An 18,074-nucleotide genomic window follows, 5' to 3' on the forward strand; every position below is an offset into this window, starting at 1 on the left:
ATACTCCAGGGCAGGCTTGTGCAGTATCATGCTACCTTCTATTCTCTTTCCTTTTGTTCTCTCTTCCCCACCTCAGACCTCCAGTTAGTAGGTATTTCTGCATACTTCTAATATTCTGAAGTGTTTACATATATTATTTTTCTCCATATACCAAGGGAATGATATTTCAAGAATCCAAGTCTTAATCAAAATAATGAAATAACAGGCTTCAGCCCTTGAAGAGGTAATCTGCTTAAATTACTTGGACCAGCTTACTTTATGAGGGAGACTACAGGCAGTTCCCAAGTAAAGCCAGGCTAGTTCAGATGTGTACTTTGAAATTTGGCTGCTGGAAACTGAGAATTCATTGAGTTCCAGGTCAGCCCACATAATAACCCACAGAGTGCCTTAAGTGTGGAACTATTGCTTCAGTCATAACTAACCACTGTATGTAATACTGTTTTTATAGTGAAACTCAATCCAAGTGTTTGCATGAGAACCCAGAATGCCCCCCCCACCCTAAAACTTTAGGTGCCAGGATAATTGCATAGAGAGAAAGCGAGGTGGCGGGTTGGTGGAAGGGATTAAGATGGAAGAGCAGGTGAATCATTTGGGGGACCAGTGCTTTGTTAGATCTCTCTAGTGCTTTGGCCATTTATTCCCAAGTGTTCTAGACTGAGGAACAAAGGGCTTCTGAGCCTTAGGGGTCAGAGCTCATTTGTATGATGAGATGGTTCATTGCTGAGACTCCTCAAAATTACCCAATGCAGGTTATCACAAATGTGGGTACAGACTGAAGCACCCCAGAATGAAAATCATAAGACAGCCATTTAATTGGCATGTCTAGGTCATTTAACAAAGGAGAAAGCTAACTTGCATCAGCAAAGAGTAATTAATGAAGGAAGCACACAGAGGTTCATTTAGTAACTTCCAAATAAGTTCCTGTGTCTGAGGTGGGGGAAAGGTAGCCTGCAATAGAAAGATAAACGGTAGGTATTTAAGTCACAATGCCTTCTGCCAACAACTGCTCATTACCACAGATGCTGCAGTGGCACCAGGGCCAGTACCACTAACTTTATTATTAGAAGCAATTAGGGAGAAAAGGGGCCGAATTTCATTTGGTTATTTCAAAACAAGTTTCTGTGCACAGTTTAATGAAGGCCTGCAGTGTCAAGATAAAATGTGTATTTTACCGAAAACAGCTTTTGCAAATGACTTCTTGTTACCAGCTGGTATCTCCAGGCAGAAAGGTCTGAGAGGTAGGATTTTCACACATGTCATAATAGTTCAGCTGTCTCAGCTTCACAGGAGTGTTAACCAGCAGTATGTTCTAATGGTTAAGATCATGTAGGCTGAAGCCAGATTGTCCGTCTTCAAACCTAAATTTTGACTTTTGTAATCGAATGCCTTTGGATGACCTTCTAGAAAGTTCTATAAATCAGTTTACTCATATGTAAGTGGAAGTAATAGACTGTTTATCTCATGGTTGTGGAATATAGAAGCACCCTAATATATATTTAGTTAGTTGGCAATTAAATCCAACAATCATTTTGATGTAGGGAAGTATTGTTGTTTTTTTAGAAGGAAACCTTTAGTACATCTGTGTATGCCTTTTCAATGACCTTGCAGGTAAAGTCTGACACAAATACCTGTCTTCACTGATGGCTGTTTTTAGGGAAATTACTTTTAAACAATATTTCAGTATTTCTGTGCAATTCACAGAATACCTGTTTTGAAATATCTAATTGCTTCTTAGGTTTACAAAACCAGTTGTATAACTTATCTTTTGATTACTCACCTTTAAATAAACATCTGAGACTTTCAAATTTTCCTACATCTGAGCTCTTCCCTTACAAATCTCCTGCTGCCTTCAACTTTTCTCTCTTCTGCACACGTAGGATAACATAACCTGAGCTTACCAGTACGTATACTGAGCTTAGCAGTACATATAAAAATACTCCACAGTCATGCATAACTCGGGACTTGGGCTTGGACTTTCTTTCTAACACCAGAGACCACGGTGAGCACAGTGAAAGGGACCTCACAATGGTGGACTCAAATTCTGACTCAAGCCTTCCTATCTGCTGACAGAATAAACACTGTCTTTAGTGGTTTCTCCAAGATTTCTATACTAAATTCTCAAGGTTAAAGAATTATTTTTATCAGATGGCTGCAGTATTTGCACATTCACTTGGGAATATGGCACAATCCTTACCCGTTATGTTTTAGTTTTGCAAATCAACAGCATTTAACTAATGCACCATGCACATAATATTAGACCCATATGATGAATAAAACTCCTTTCTTGGACCTAAATGTGCAATGACTCTGCCATTAAAATCTATTCATTTTGGAGAAATCAAAACTAGCAAAATGCCCTCTACACATTTATATGTTTACTCAGCTGTGTATTAAGCCACATCATGTTTCTGGCTGCCCTGACTTAATTCATGCTAATTTTAATAATTTAAGTAAGAGGCTCTCTCACAACATTTTTTTGTCTCACACTATAGATTGTGAAAAAGAAACAGCTAAAGTACTAGGAATCACATATTGGTGGAATTCCCCCCCACCGTCTATGTGTTTCTGTTCACTCTGAGCTTTAGAAAAATACTGAGGCTAATATTTATTTCTTGACATCTACTTCCTTTATGACTTTTTTTTTTTTCTGGCAACCACACATCATAGCTTGAGAGAATTTCCTTTTTGAACAGTACAAAAGAGTGTTAAAGAATAGTCTGATCAGAGTATTGGGTACCCATCCATGATTAGAGTCTGAGAAAGAGAACTTAGGGAAAGTTTAGATTCTGAACAACAGGAAACCTTCAACATAGGAATGGTCCAAGATTTTAAATAGGGAGGGCATGGATGTTTATTCTTACCCTGGAACGTTCCTCTAGTTTTGTCATCATAACAACTGTGGCACTTCGTTGTTCCCATATCATTCTCCAAAAGTCCCCGAAAGTTTCAGGGAGCGATCCCTGTGTTGCGATATAGGCATTTTGTTTCCTATAGCCATCTATGTAATTGGCATTCACATAGTCACTTCCTGGGATGCCTGTGAGACAAAGAGAGGAATTCAAGGAGGTGAGCATATCTTAAGGAAACAGCCTGAGGAACACACTAGTGACAATATTATATTCCAGTTCTATATTATGTTAGAGGAATCACAATGCACTAAAGTCTGGGTTTTAAACAGGCATGATCAGGATCAAGAAATGCAGGGTTTGAGGTGCTGAGTATTTATGATATAAGGTAAATTACCAAATAAATGAAAATACAACCCGTGCTCCATAGACTACCTTTTTGATCACTTTTTTGGTTTTGTTTTGTTTTGAATTATATCAGCAAAATCTTAAAGCTGCATTGGAGGAGAACTACTTATCTGGCCAGGTCACAATCCTCACTTAACTAAATAAAGACAAAACTAAATAAAGTAACGTTTGAGTCTGAGAATGCAATCTAGGATGGAACACAACACTGAAATAACAACTTTGTGACTATCTTTCACAAAAAGGAAACTAGGATACATGGAGATTCAAAACCGTGCTCACAAGTAGAGCACCATTCAACTTTACGGCAGTCTATCCACTACATCTGTGTCCTCACCCCTATAGAATAAAGCTGCTGATTTAAACCTCCTTTAGTTGCAACATACTGAAACTTCTTCTTGGCTTATGTAATTGCTACCTGATTCTACTTTTGGCCTTAGGTCTAGCATGAGAACAAGTAAAATAAAAATACATTTCAGACACTGTAACTTTTTTTCCTCAATCCAACAATGGCTTCCCAAACACTTCAAGTCCAAACCCTCAACAATGGCTCTCAGCAACCTCATTCTACTCAGTTCTTTGCCTTCACACTCCAGTCATTAGCCTGTTTCAATTGTCAGAAAACACCACTCTCCCACCACCCTATACCCAAGAATACAGTATTCTCAGCACTAAACAGTCCACGTTCACCCCGAAGGTCTGCCCTCGGTATTCTGGTATTTCAGAACTCCTCTGATAGTCTTTACTTACTGTGTGTCCTTGAACTATTCTGTTTGTGAACTGGCTTACTATCTATTTTGACTCCAGACCATGTCTCTTCTTCACTTTTGCTATCCCTAATGACAGAAATAAAAGTAATGTGCACCAGTTCCAATATTTAATAAGTTGCAGAGATAGAACTGAATGCAGAGATTCTGATTGAAAGTCTAATTTTCCTTCATCATTATGCATTAAAGAGGCATATAGACAAGTCCTAGTTTCTTCCTGAGAGTGGCCAGAGTAATTAAAGAAATTAAAGCTATGTCATATGCGGAAGGGTTCTCTTACAGCCTGGCACAGGAAAAGTAGCAGTTAAGGATAAGAACTGCCTGTGAGAATCTGAGAAGTTTGGGTTTATGCTGTTGACTCAACTTTTCAAATCCGAAGGATGTAGTTGCAGAGAGATAAATTTCATTTCCAATAAAGCATTTTCCAATCGCCGGACTCAAAAGGGGAAATGATTTCCTTGGGAGTTAATAAGTTGTGTATCCCAAGTGCAGAATAAGCACTTTACAGGGATATTAGTGTGATAGGGAAGTAGCTACAGAACCTGTACATGGCCCCTTCTTACCCTGGGAAAATATGAGGATTATATTTATTTTTGAGGAAAAAAGGAGAACATTTTCTTTATAATGGGGCATATGTTCCCAAGCTAAAATTGTTATATTTCACTGATTGCCACTTGCAGTTACTTTGACATTTTCTGATTCCAGTTGTAAAACTGATCCACTCAAATAACATAATGAAACTCAGATGGAAACTAGTGAGCTCGGAGATGAACACAGGGATATGCAATACCACCAACACTAGTGAAAGCCTTTTGAGCAGAAACTGAAATGCACGGTTGGTTGTAACATTATTCATCTATTACAACTACTCAGAAAGCAGTTGGGTTCTGGCAGCCCTTTGTTGATAAAGATCCTATTCTTCCCTGACATCAAATTACTGTAGATTCAAAGGATAGTTTAAATCAAGCCCTCAGGTTACAGTCACTGAGACGCATGTGCATTTACATGTCCACAGGATTTGGTCCAGAGCCAGCAATGTATCATTTTTTTATAACATAGGAAAAGTCTACTTTCAAAATTTCAATTTATCATATGACAATGTTAAAGCTTTGGTTTTCAAAAAAAGATTCTGAAGAAGGCCCTTACTCAGTTACTGACAATAGGACACATTTTTTTCCAAGAAAATTCAAAATGGAGCATCTGGGTTAATGATTCAGAAAATGCATCCACTAGGCACGGTGCCATTTCCCCTTATCAAGAAAAACAAATGTGTCGGAACAAGGTGTCTGAGTGCAGATGAGATGGATGTGAGTGTCCTATCTAAAGGAAGCAAATCAGACCCATTCAACCCTTTGGCATAAATTATGGTCAGTTATTATGTAACGAATTACTTTTTCAGGTAGTGTTCAACTTTGAAGAACAACTTATTCTTTTTTAGGGGGAACAGGTTACTACTCAACAGTGCCTGCACTTCCCAATGATGAAAATACAAAAAAAAAAAAATAATAATAAAAAATATTGCCTGAAGTACTGGGCACTGGGGATCCATATATTGTATCACCAAATTCTTTGAGAATTTGAGACATGATGTTTTACAAAGAAGAGAACTGATAAAAAGAAGTCAATACTGAATAGAACTATTAGACTAATGTTTATATCCTGAAAATAATGCTACGGCTCCTCTTTCATGTTGCTACTTGCTTATAAGGCTGCCGTAATGGAATGAAAGCCTCCTTCTGGGGGATTCCTTTACTTACTGGGTAAAAAAAAAAAAAAAAAAAAAACACATTTCAGGTAACTTTGCTCTTACAATTTTCTTTGCAGTAGGGAGATGTGAGAATGACTATGTTTCTTAAAAGCACTAAGTAAGATCTAACGGTGCCCTGTGTTTATATAACCTAAGAGGATAAGCTATGTAGAAAGATGAAAGAGAAAAAAATTTAGAATAGTGGTTTTTAACTCTGTGAAAAAAAAAAAAAAGGTAACATACTAGCTTCCAAAATTTTAGGTGCCATGAAATACTTCTTCAGTGGTTTTTGATTATTATGTCTGTGGATGGTCTGGATACACAATATTCTTTCACATTTTTGGTGTGACCTTCAAAAATGCATATTCATTATTTACTTACCAATTCCCTGCCTTAACCAGAAAATGATGTGCATCTGCTAATTCAACAACAATCAGAGTACTCTATTAAACCATTTAGGGTGTGAAAAATAATTGAATTAATATGGGACTATGCTAACTTAAAGTCTAACTTAGATGCAGTTACTGCAGGAATATAGAAGTGCCATAAATTAGCTGATTGCTTTTATTTTGTGGACTCAGGCAGACCTTAGTCTAACACTTTGGTGACAATGGTACCATTGGAGAAGCCTGGCACTGACTAAAATAACAACAGTAAAACAAAGTATCTCATTATTAGCAAATTCTTGCAATGGGCTCTATTGAAAGAATTGTTTCTTGGAATCAATTACTTTTTTTTTTTTTTTTACATTATTCTTTATTTTTGTACAATGTTTGCTTTCTTTTCAGGTGTAGTCCCCATGAAATTCCCATCGCCAATTCATCCGTACACCATCGCCATAGTCCCTTGTGATCTCCCCACCTTTGTTTTGATTAGTCTTAATATCACTGTTCAGGAATAGTGTAGATCTAAAAACTTGCTCTTTTCTACAAACTCACGGTATTACATCTACATTTATAGAAGTAAGCACTCAGGATTTCCCATGTATTTTTTCATTAGCACTCTATGATTAATAATCTAACACCAGCAATAACTGCTTTTTCTTTCTAAACTTTAAGTGAGAAAACTGAGGCTAGAAGTTGGCTCTCTATCACCTCAGCATGCCTCATTCCTGTACACTTCATCAGCTCATGGACTATTTTTCTTGTGATACTTAAAATTATTATTTCAGTTCTTCATATGGGTCTGTATGCTCTGGGCAATCTAAATCTGGAAGTGTAAAACTCAATTCTTTAATGGGGAGTGATTAATAGATTTGGATTTCTGTGTTCATGCATGGCAAGTGACAGCAAACAAATATTCAAACAGAACTGGAGCAATTTCAGGTTCTTTTGCTAGTTGATTATACCTAGTTATCACACTCAGGAAAAACAAACTTGGCTGTGGACTTTGGACTGCATTGCTCTTTTAATCCTCTGCAACACTCTGAAACATTATCATGAAGTCCACATGCAAGGTTGATACTTCTTTTCTCCAACTCAGCATTGGGCTCACAGGGCAGGACTTTGTGATGTTGTTTCATGTGTTGAATACTACCAGAATAGGAGGAATTCTTAGGAAGATAAGAGTTTGAAAAAATACCCGTGGTGAATGATTACTGAGGAATGCTTTAAAACACTCAATGGATACTGAAATGTTAACTTACTCAGAGCTATTTTCTCATGACTAGGATAAAATAAATTTTATTCTTATTAACTTGAAGAGCATGCTTGCTTTGCATTTGCTTTTTTAGGCCAAAAGATGACTTGATTCAAAAATATTGTTTTTCTTGAAGGAGTGCTTGTAATTACAAAAGGTTTATACCAAAATCTTGTACCTTGATGTTAAAAGACAAAAGCTCCAAATCACATATAAAATATTTTCCTGGTATGAAATTAAGTAATCATAAAGAAAATAAGAATGCTGCAGGGACTTTCTGAAGATTTGCGACAAAACTCAGCACTTGCTAAGAATTTAGAAAAATTGAGCAGGAAACTGGGATTCCTTTCTAGGGCATCTGGGAATTTGCTCTTTGACATTAGGGCAGTCATTCAACTTGTCCGGATCTCTGATTGCTTATCGGCTAAACAAGGCATGTTGGACAAATTGATTCCCTCAAGTCCTTTTGAGTTCTAAAATAAGATGTCTCTCTGTGGTATTCTTAACCTTGTATTCAGAAATCTCTGTGAAGTTATTTTAAGATAAAAAGAGGCTTTGTGTTTCTCAGATTAGGTAGGAACATGCACTGATGCTCCCTCTTTCAAGCTGATTGCTATTGCTCCTACCTCTGATGTGCTGAGATGAGATTTTTTGGTGAGACTGATTAGCAAATCTTGATTAGAACTTCATATGGCAAAATAAAGAAATCAAAACCAAAAGGTGGTGGTGGGACTAGCCTAAAAGGCAGTCAGTTTATAGCAAGGAAAACGCTCCGTGGTTTGCAGAGGTGAGCATGAGTTAGAGAAAACAGAGGGAAGGCGAAATTCTACCCATGGCTCCCACAAAGTGCTGTTTTACTATGAAGCTGGAGGGGGACCTTCACCTGTGTGGCTGGCTGCTCTAATCACAGCATGGTATCAAAACCCCAGTACTTCTATTTCCTTTGACTCCTTCAACACTGCAGTGAAGTTGGTGTCAAAAAGAAATTGTTCATTTGGTAAACCAGCCTATTCTCTCTGTTAACACAAGTCCACAGGACCCAATAGAGCACAAAACCTGTCTTTTATTTAGTAAATAATGTTCTGCCTCCATTTCAATACACAAACAAATCAAAAACACCCAAGAACAAATTGCTGGTTAGGAATTAGGTTGTAACTTTTACAACCCACAATGCAGATGAAACGGTCATGTCTGCTGACAACTGCGAAACTGGAGAACAGGAAATGGAAATGTGAGATCTAATAAGAATTTACAAGAAATGCATTTAAGACCAAAGGATACAACCTTTTCCCTTCACTTCCTCTATGGAAGCCTCCTATGACCGTATTGAACCTGCAACTTAACCAAGAAAACAAGTGCTTCTTGTGAAGACACAGGGCTCTTTATTGTCTGCCCTGTAACTACAGTTTGGCCAGCTGCCACCCATGTTTTGTACAGCACACAGGACCTTTTCTCTTGTAGCACGCCTTGCTATTTGAACACTGCAGCTCACCACCACAGTGAGATAATGGGGGTATGGGTAGGTTCAACAAGTTTGTGAACCCATGTCTCATGGTCCTAAGTCCTCTCTCCTAGACTTTCTATGTAGTTTTCCATCACAATCTAAAAGCAGACCTTTTCAACTTAATATGATTTTGTGGGTTGTTTTCCAGATCTGGGAACCCTGAAAAATATTGTATATAAGTAAATGGTAACAGTGTTCCCAGGCCCCCCAAATAACCTATCAGATCACACTAAATAGGAAGGTTCTAGTTTTGGAGAGTGGAAGAAACTGGTGTCACAATGCTGAGGAAGCTGGGTTTGAGAGAGGCAAGAGGGGAGTGTGTCAGTGACTGAAATGTCTTTCAGTGCATTCCAAGATTAGCTACATGTGTTGTGGAATTATCAGCACCTCTGATAAAGTAAGAGGTTAAGAAGTACTTTGACTGGAAATAAAGCAGAGTTGTGGCTCCAGCATGCCTTTCATTTGTATCCCAGAGTTGTGGTCTATTTGCCTCTTATTAGTTAATAAGCAATTATTAGATTTTTTAATACAACAAGATAGTAGTCAGAATCGCATGAGGACTGGAGCTGGAGAAAACAAGAGTCCAGGTCCCCTGCGCATATCATAGTATATGAGCACCAATGGCATATTATCTTTACCCCACAGCCCTATGAGATCTAAATGAGTCAGTACTTTTGAAATTTCTAGAGTATCAGTGGATATTAATCATTCTTACGGTGAAGACAATGAACAGAACAAAATAAGCCTACTCATTCCTAAAGACTATACTGGTGCAAAGTGATTCCAAACCTGGAAGGTCCATTTCCAGTCTCTACATTTATTTTTCAGTTTAAAAAATCAATAAAGGGCCCTCCCTGGTGGCACAGCGGGTTAAAGCACAGCACTGAGAATCTAAAGCCGCTTCTGCATGAGTTTGATTCCCGCCTGCCCCGGAGGTGACCACATGGTGTGGCAGATCTCTCCTGACCTGCCCGCTGCTCCCCTCAGCAGTGTACTTCATCGATCTGCCTGTTCTGTTCCCCACTCTGTCTCTGGTGAAGCCTCTCACCGACCCTGAGCCTCTGACCTGCACCCCAGTTCTGTATGCACAAATAAATAAATCTTTAAAAAAAAAAAAAAAACAGTAAAGACAAAACTTCCCTGAAATGTACAACCTGAGTCTACATTCTAACCACAGAGCCATAGATGATGTATGCTTCTCTGTAGCATTAGAGTAATGAAGTGTAGATTCATTAGTGCAATCTGCTTAAAATATACAGTAAAAAAAAATGGGGGAAAAAAAGCATAATCACTATAACTGAGCCCAAGACAATGAAGATAAAAATAAATTCACAGAGTCTTCTGATTTACTCTTTGATTAGCTTCCCCCAGAGGGAAGAAGAGAACACAACTAGCCATCCCTTAAGAATGCCTTATCCCTTTACCAGGTAAGAAACAGTATAGGTGATGGCAGCTGAGGTAAGAACTTGGGAATCGGGACAGATTCCCCTTGTCATTACTCAGCTGCATGCAGGAGGAAAATGTGATTTCAATAGTTCTCATTAGTCTTTGCTTAGGCTGGAAACTCTTCCAAGTTTCCAAACGCTAAGTCCCATCTAGCTTTCTATTTAAGACAAATAAGCTATACAAATTTCTATACTGTGCCTAAAAGATGCTTTCATTTATTAAAACAAAGGACCAACCTGAAATTATAGGATCAAATTTTGTCAGGCTTGTAAACAAATCCCTGAAAAGTGAGATGACAAATCCTCATTGAACACTAGTAAGTCAATGACTGATGATTGGAAAATATGTGGCACAAGTGAACCCAAACAATAATTGGATGGGACTTAGAAAAAAGGTTTGTGGATTTTTTTACCCCCACATGGGTCACAGAGTCTAACAAGCATCCTTCAGTCTTTGAAAAGAATCTCAGAAAAAGAAAAAAGAAACCAAACCAGGCATGTCCGCACAAAAGTATGAGAGGCACACGACAGCAAGAGACATGTGAGGGAATTGAGAGGGAAGGATCTACATGTGAGGGACACAGCACGTGGCAGCTAATACAGGATCCTCTACTGGGGAAAAGGTTTAACTTTTGATGTTAGAGCTTTACATGGAATATTTATCGTCACTATAATGTAATTAACATTTTCTTAGAAAATGCTGGACAAATATCAACTTTCTGATGTTACTTTTGTTTTCACTTGTTGAAAATTTATCAGACATATCAGACATGCATGCTACCCATGCTGTAAATTATCTTTTTCTTCATTTTAAAGGTGCTAAATTGCCCTTCTCACAGATGATAAAGTGGTAACCTCATCTATATGATTTACAACTGGATTTTTAAGAATTGCTCTTAATAAGCAAAGCAAACAGCAGATAATATATTTTGGATTTCCATGTAAAACAATAAATTTTTCCCTATTGAAATGCTATTATGGGTCTGGTTTTCTTCTGTTTCACAGAGTACTCTAAATATATGCAGTTTTGTTATTTGGATATTAATTATTCCACAGGTCATATGCAAACAACTTCCTTTACCTATAGATAGGACAAAATGACCTATCTATAATAGTAATGAAATTCATAATAACCCCAATGGTAATCTTAATACTTTCCAAATTTTATTAGGTGTTTTCTTTGTGCCAAAAAACTTTTGAAGTGTTTTACTAAGAACACTTTATTAAATACTAATAATTCTATTATTAATCTTACTGTGTTAAGATTAGACTGTATAAAATATATTAAATAGATGAGAAAAAAGGCACAGTAGTTTGCACACATAAGCTCTTCAAAAGAATCTCAGAGGCTTTAATAGGAAAGACATTCTTCAGAAGCACATGGTCCCTTTTAAGACCCTTTTAAGAAGGTATTTACTAAAGAGAAGTGGACACATACTTTTATGCTTTGAACTGTAATATAAGTGCATCCACACCAGAAAATAAAACATATTTCCCCAAATTTCTTTTATAAGTATCTAAGCAGACCCTCCCTCGTGGCACAATGGGTTAGGATGCAGCACTGCAAGCCAGCATCCTGGCCCTGGAGATGATCCACATGGTGTCAGACCTCTCCCGTCTCACCCACTTCTCCCCTCAGCAGTGTACTTTGTTGATCTGCCTGTTCTGCTCCCCATTCTGTCTCTGGTGAAGCCTACCACCACCCCTGCACCTCTGGCCTGTACCCCGGGTTCTGTATGCATAAATAAATAAATCTTTTTTAAAAAAGATAAATAAGCATAGTTGTTTGCATTTGACATGTGCATTATACTTTGTCATGTCTAACTCTCAAATAAAACCATATAAACCAGGCCTGTTATAATCACATCTACTTTTACTAGTTACAAGGTATTACAATATAGTCTGCCATTAATTGACACCCCTCGCTTTAAAAGAAGTTGAAGACCCATAAAATGATACCAGAGGTCAGTATACCATTGGTGGAATCTGTTAGGAATAGATGCACCTTACTTCTGTAGGACTCTGATACATTTAAATCACTGACAGGTTACTGATTAGTAAATTCTACAATGATAACTCAGAAGTGAATGAGGTTAGAGCTGTGGAAACTGAGTCTTAGGAGTCAACATTATATAACTTGTCAGTGATAGAGCTATAAAAACCAAGATTTTCTTGTTCTTCATCAGTTGGTTTGTCCATTTCTTTTTTCCTCTTTTAATAAAATTATTCTCCTGGACAACTTCAGATCTAAAAGAATAAGCAAACTAACATTTATTCTTTTGATGCAATGTAAGTATCAGTTCCTATGAAGTCCATATTTGAAAATATTTACCTTAAGTCACTGGAATAAATTCTAACACCTCTTTTCCTCAGGAATTAATATTTTCTCTTTGAAACTGCTGAAACATGTAGGGGATCTGGACAGTAATTTGATTAGTAAAAATTTCAATTGTGCTTCTCTAATGCTTATCTAATAACTCAAAAATTGTGAGATTCTTTAATCAGGCCTCCCTTTAGTTTATTCTCCATTTTCCCCAAATAAATAAAATGACTGCAATCTGGAAATCTGTTATGAAATGTCACAACTTTTCGAAGTACAATAAGCATATGAATGTGTCCATGTGCAATTCCCCCATCATCTATCTCTCCGTGGAAGTAAAAAATAAGTTTGTTCTATTAAAGACACAATAAGACCCTATGGCAAATCCCAGCTTTGTTCTAAGTGTGTGGCATGTCACTCTGAAAGGTTTACAAACAAACAAACAAACAAAACTGCTCAGCCCACAGAGGGAAGAATACCAAGCAAAATTCCCCAAAATGTTCAGTGAAAATGTTTCATTTTAACATACTTGAAAAACATGACTTTCTGTTATCAATGCTCCCTTCCTAGACGAATCTTAGGTTAGCAATTCTTAATTCTAGTTGCCATTCATTTTTTCATCTGTATTTAAGATATAGGATGATTGCTTGCCTCCTTAAATATCTGCTGGCTGGAGCTTACTCTAAGATAAAATGCTGTTCATGTGTAACCTACATTAAGCTCTGTGAATAGCTCATAAATTTCAATTAAACACTTTAAATCTTTTGCATAACACTAAAAATTCAAAGACTTTTGGTTTCTAGGTCAGCTCTAGATTTGGGGTATATCTGTGGGCACAAAGCTATAAAAAAAACTAGGTTTTAGTCTGCTTCAAGTGCTTTAGCTTTTATACTGTAAAAATAGTGTAGGAATGAAATGTACATAGCTTCCAACTACCATAACATAATGCAAGAAGGTGTATTCTTTGTCCTTTGACATACTTTACTGTTAAGATGGTAGAAAATAACAGGTTAAGGAATATAATGACAAAGCAGGAAAAGTATAGGGAAGCAGTAGAACTGAATGACCTAATTCTCTAAGAAACAACACTATAATGCAGCAAGGCAGGCTGACAGTTCTCCAAGCAAGATCAGGCCATAAGGGGTCTTCGTTCACACTCTTGTTTTATTTATAAAATTCAATTTGGTCACTTATGAAAAAAAAGTGATTTTTTACTACTTTGTGACTTGGCTGAGTTTCTTATTTATAGAGGAGATAATTTAAGAGACTTGAGACAATAAACTGCTATTTTTTTAATGAAAACAAATGAGTAATGAAAATGGTATATAAAGATGATATTCTAGTTATCCACATATACTAATCACAATTTTAAAATTACTTCAAATGTACTGATTTTCTGTTTGACACTATCCTGATTTAACTTAACACTGGTAAAATGTTGATAAACCTGGTCAATCTTTTTCAGTTGGTAAAAGAATTCTTGGTCATTTAGTATCTTCAGTCACCTCCAAAAGGGATTATATTTTCCAATAAAATAGTAAAATTGGATATGAGACCTTTACAAAATATACCTTTGCTCCATAAAATAATACTACCTTGAGGAGAGAGCGCTAGGTATGGCCATGTTTACTTGCTGCTCCCATACTATAAATAAAGTACTAGTCACCTCCAATGCCTACAGCAACAAATCTGAAGCAGAATCTCACTTTCAGATTAACTCTGGACACCAAGGAGGTACGTAGGACTTGGCAATAATGTATAAATTAGAGTAATAATGACATTTATTAGCGATCATCATACATTTTACAAGCAGATAAAAGGGGAAAGATTCTTGAGCAAATGTAGATAAAAATGCTCGAAATATAGGGTTCTGGAAATTGTTGAGTATTATTTGGTGTTTTATCAAAAAACTGGTATGATTAGACAATGGCCTTTCAAATGTGAAAAGACCACGAAGCTCTCCAGACACCAGTGAGGATGAATGGGGTGTAGCAGGTGGTGTTCCAGGCTATGGCAGAGGAAGGAGCTAAGTGACAATATAAACTGATTTCTAAGGACAGCAGTACACTGTGTTACTATGGCCAAAAAGGCTGCCAAAATGCTGAGCGTTGGACTTGAGTCTTAATTATTTTTAATACACCACATGATAGGGATAAACAGAAAATACCCTCATCAGTCCTTCCGAGAAATAGATTTGAAGAGTAATTCCCATCCTTTCAGAGCAATCATTTCCCCTGAAATTCATTCTTTACCCCCATTGTGAGAAATAGATTACCAAACAGTCCACAAATTAGATGCACCAGACATTTCCAATATGCTTAATTTGTGTTAATCACATCACCCACTCCTAACCTTTAGATCATCCCTAGTGATAAACAGATTTATTCACAAATAAGTCAAACCTTGTCTCCACCTACTACTCATTTTTAATTATATAACCTGTTTAGTCTAAGGACATCTTTTGACATTCACGTGTTCATGCATCAACATCAACAGCTGTCAGTAAAATGGGCAACCTGAATTTGCTTTGCATATATAAACTATCAAATTTCCATGTAGGCTAGAAGCAAGAAAAATAATTAGGGATGCTCATGCATGGGGCTAGGAATATTGTGTGTCTGTCATGGCATATAGATGTGTAAAGGAAAGTGAGTACAACCAATACCTGATTCTTAAGTAAACATTTTCGTAGGCAGCAAAAACTGTATTTCAGACACATACTTAAACTCAAGAAAATAAAGGTATCAATTACTTAATTTCCTTACCTTCTATTGCTGATAGGAGAACTCGGGAATGATCATATGCAATGACGTTTGCATATCTATTCTTTGGTTTGTTTACTTCCAAGTTTGAATGTTCCCAGGTGAACTGCTGGCCAGGGTCAATAGACTGTAAAGAAAAAAACAGCACAAATACAAAATACTGAATGACACTGAATTACAGGCATTTATCATAAGTCACAAACATGATTTAAAAGGATTTTGAAGCCACAGTCCATCGAGATGATGCTAACAGTGAAAGCTGAACATTAATATAACCAGCTTAAGATGATTAACCATAGTAATAAAGGAAATAGTCACTAACTTGGATTCAAGTGAAAAGAACTCAGTATAGATGTTCTGTCAAAAAAAGAAAGGCAGGTTTTTTTTTTATTTTTCATTGTTCATTCCATTGTTCTCTGTTGCTACAGTTTACAAGTTATCTTGGCTTAATATTCCTTCAGGTTCAGTGAACATTATTTTATCTTGATTATTTTCCCTTAGTCTTTAAGTTGACTGATTTTTCACCGACTTCTTATGCTTGACTGCTTTTTCTTCAACTACTGCCTTCCATCTTGATGGCAACTTAAACTGGGTCTGTTTCCTCATAACAACTATGGCTAGAATCACAAGGCAATTTTGACAACTTCTTAAGAGTAACAGTAAAGAAGGAAGGCCAGTTCAGTCTAAATCATTTTGGACAGAATATCAATTTACAACGCAATGTAGACAGGAGCTAATTGTTTTCTATTTACCATTGCTCGTTTTCTATTTACCATCATGTGTTACGCTTACAAAGTTTGCTTCTTTTTATTTTTCATTTTAAACTTAACTACTTTGATTTTAATGTCTTTTCTTGGTGCCTTAGTTCATTCAATGTTATTCAATAATCTAAGAGAAGTATCACAGATATACTTTGTGTATATATTTAAAAAATATATATTTATGTATGCTTATAGAACTGAGGTACAGGCCAGAGGTGTGATGGCTGAGAGGAATCATCAGAGACAGAGTGGGGAGCATAACAGGCAGATTGAAAAAGTACACTGATGAGGGGAGCAGTAGGTAGGTCAGGAGAGGTCTGCCATGCCATGTGGGTCAGCTCCCTGGTTGAAGACCAAACTCCAGCTGCAGTGTCTTAGGAGAGCTTCATAATGTGGTGCTTTAAACCACTGCACCACCAGGGAGAGCCCTAAGTTGTGTATATTTTGTAGCTAAGAACCATTATTTTAAAACTGAATCCAGACTTAATTATAAAACTATAGACAGCTTTTAACTATAGGCAGCTTTTCTTGTAGTGCTTGGAGATCACATCTTTCAACAAATGGCAACTTTTAAAGATAAACTTTCATAATGTATGAAAACATGAGTTCAGTAATTACATAGTGATATAATTACATAGTGAGCATACAAATGATCAAAATCAAGTTTTCAAAAATATGTAGGTTAGGTTTAAATAAAGGTGATCAAGTGACTTTTTTTTTTAAAGCACAAAATTATTAATAGGATGTTTACCATTTGTTTTTAATGATGGGTTTTCCATGTTCTCACATTTATAGAACTCCAAAGTAAATATATATCCAAGAGTGATGATAGTATTAAAGATACAAATGCTCCGTATTGAATGGAAGAGAATATAGTACATAGAAAAACTCTTAAGTGTATCGTCAAGCATATTAGCAATTTCAAACGGCCTCTAAACAATTTCAAGCAGTCTAAAATCCTCAGAAACACAGATTGTGGCCTCTAATTTACTAAGGCTTATAAAACTTTTTTCCCCTTTCTTAACCTATGCTAATTTATATATAAACAAGTCATTCAGTGAATAGTGTTCAGCATAATAATTAGCCATGCCTTAGACTCTAAAGAATAATTTAATTAGGGGTCTTTCTAATTTGTTCTTTCAGGGAAGCACATCATCTCCCATGCAGAATTTACTATTCTGAATTTTCCCTGAGCTAAAGTAATCTTAGGCACTGAGAAGCCTGGCTGGAAGCCTTCAATTTCACTTTGAACATATCCACACAAGCAGCTGTATTCAGTGACCAAGAGTTGCTAAAATTTCCCAAATCTACTTCAATTGCTACTTCCTAAACCCAGACCTTCAGTATTGAGGATAATCAGAATCCCTCTAACTTCTTTACCATCCATGCTTTGTTCTTTATTTTGTACAATATTTGACTTCTCCCCTAGCTGTAGTCCCCATAATTCTCCCATTACCACGGCACCTATCAGCCATCACTACAGACTCTTAAGTCCCATTCTTTACACTAAAGCGATCCTTTTACAGCTCCATCCCCGAAAATGTTAGGGCTCTGCTTAAGAACTTTCACTGGCTCTAGCTGACCTATGGCATAAATTCTAAATTTCTTAGCCAGAGTACATACACACATCAAGCTCATCTTTGCATGTACCCTGTACTTGGCTCAGTGAATGGTTGGACCATGTTTTTACATGAATGAACTGAATTGGTAAATGAAGGCTGTTGACGAAAATTCATAAAGAGAAAACAGTAATACTTCCATAATACATGGGAGTCAGAGAACTACAGAAACTGCAATGCACAATGTACTTTATAAATTTAATACTTTAACACTCATGATTATATGTCTAAGTAATGAAGTATGTTATCCTGAAATTACA

The 18,074-nt window shown here is 36.7% G+C and overlaps 1 protein-coding gene across 3 annotated transcripts in view; it reads right to left on the reverse strand.

Annotated features, from left to right (window-relative positions):
• The window catches only part of PTPRD (protein tyrosine phosphatase, receptor type, D), a 1,952,036-nt gene that overhangs the window by 50,650 nt on the left and 1,883,312 nt on the right, over nt 1-18,074 (reverse strand). For all 3 annotated transcript variants that reach the window (XM_012721366.1, XM_004677659.2, XM_004677657.2), the window contains 2 exons: nt 15,438-15,561; nt 2,862-3,037 (listed from right to left, as the gene is read on the reverse strand). In XM_012721366.1, coding sequence (XP_012576820.1) covers nt 2,862-3,037; nt 15,438-15,561 — 300 coding nt within the window. The remainder of the gene's footprint in view (nt 1-2,861; nt 3,038-15,437; nt 15,562-18,074) is intronic.

Source organism: Condylura cristata, unplaced genomic scaffold, assembly GCF_000260355.1.
Source record: "Condylura cristata isolate star-nosed mole 26May11 unplaced genomic scaffold, ConCri1.0 scaffold00006, whole genome shotgun sequence".
Classification (NCBI taxonomy): Eukaryota; Metazoa; Chordata; class Mammalia; order Eulipotyphla; family Talpidae; genus Condylura; species Condylura cristata.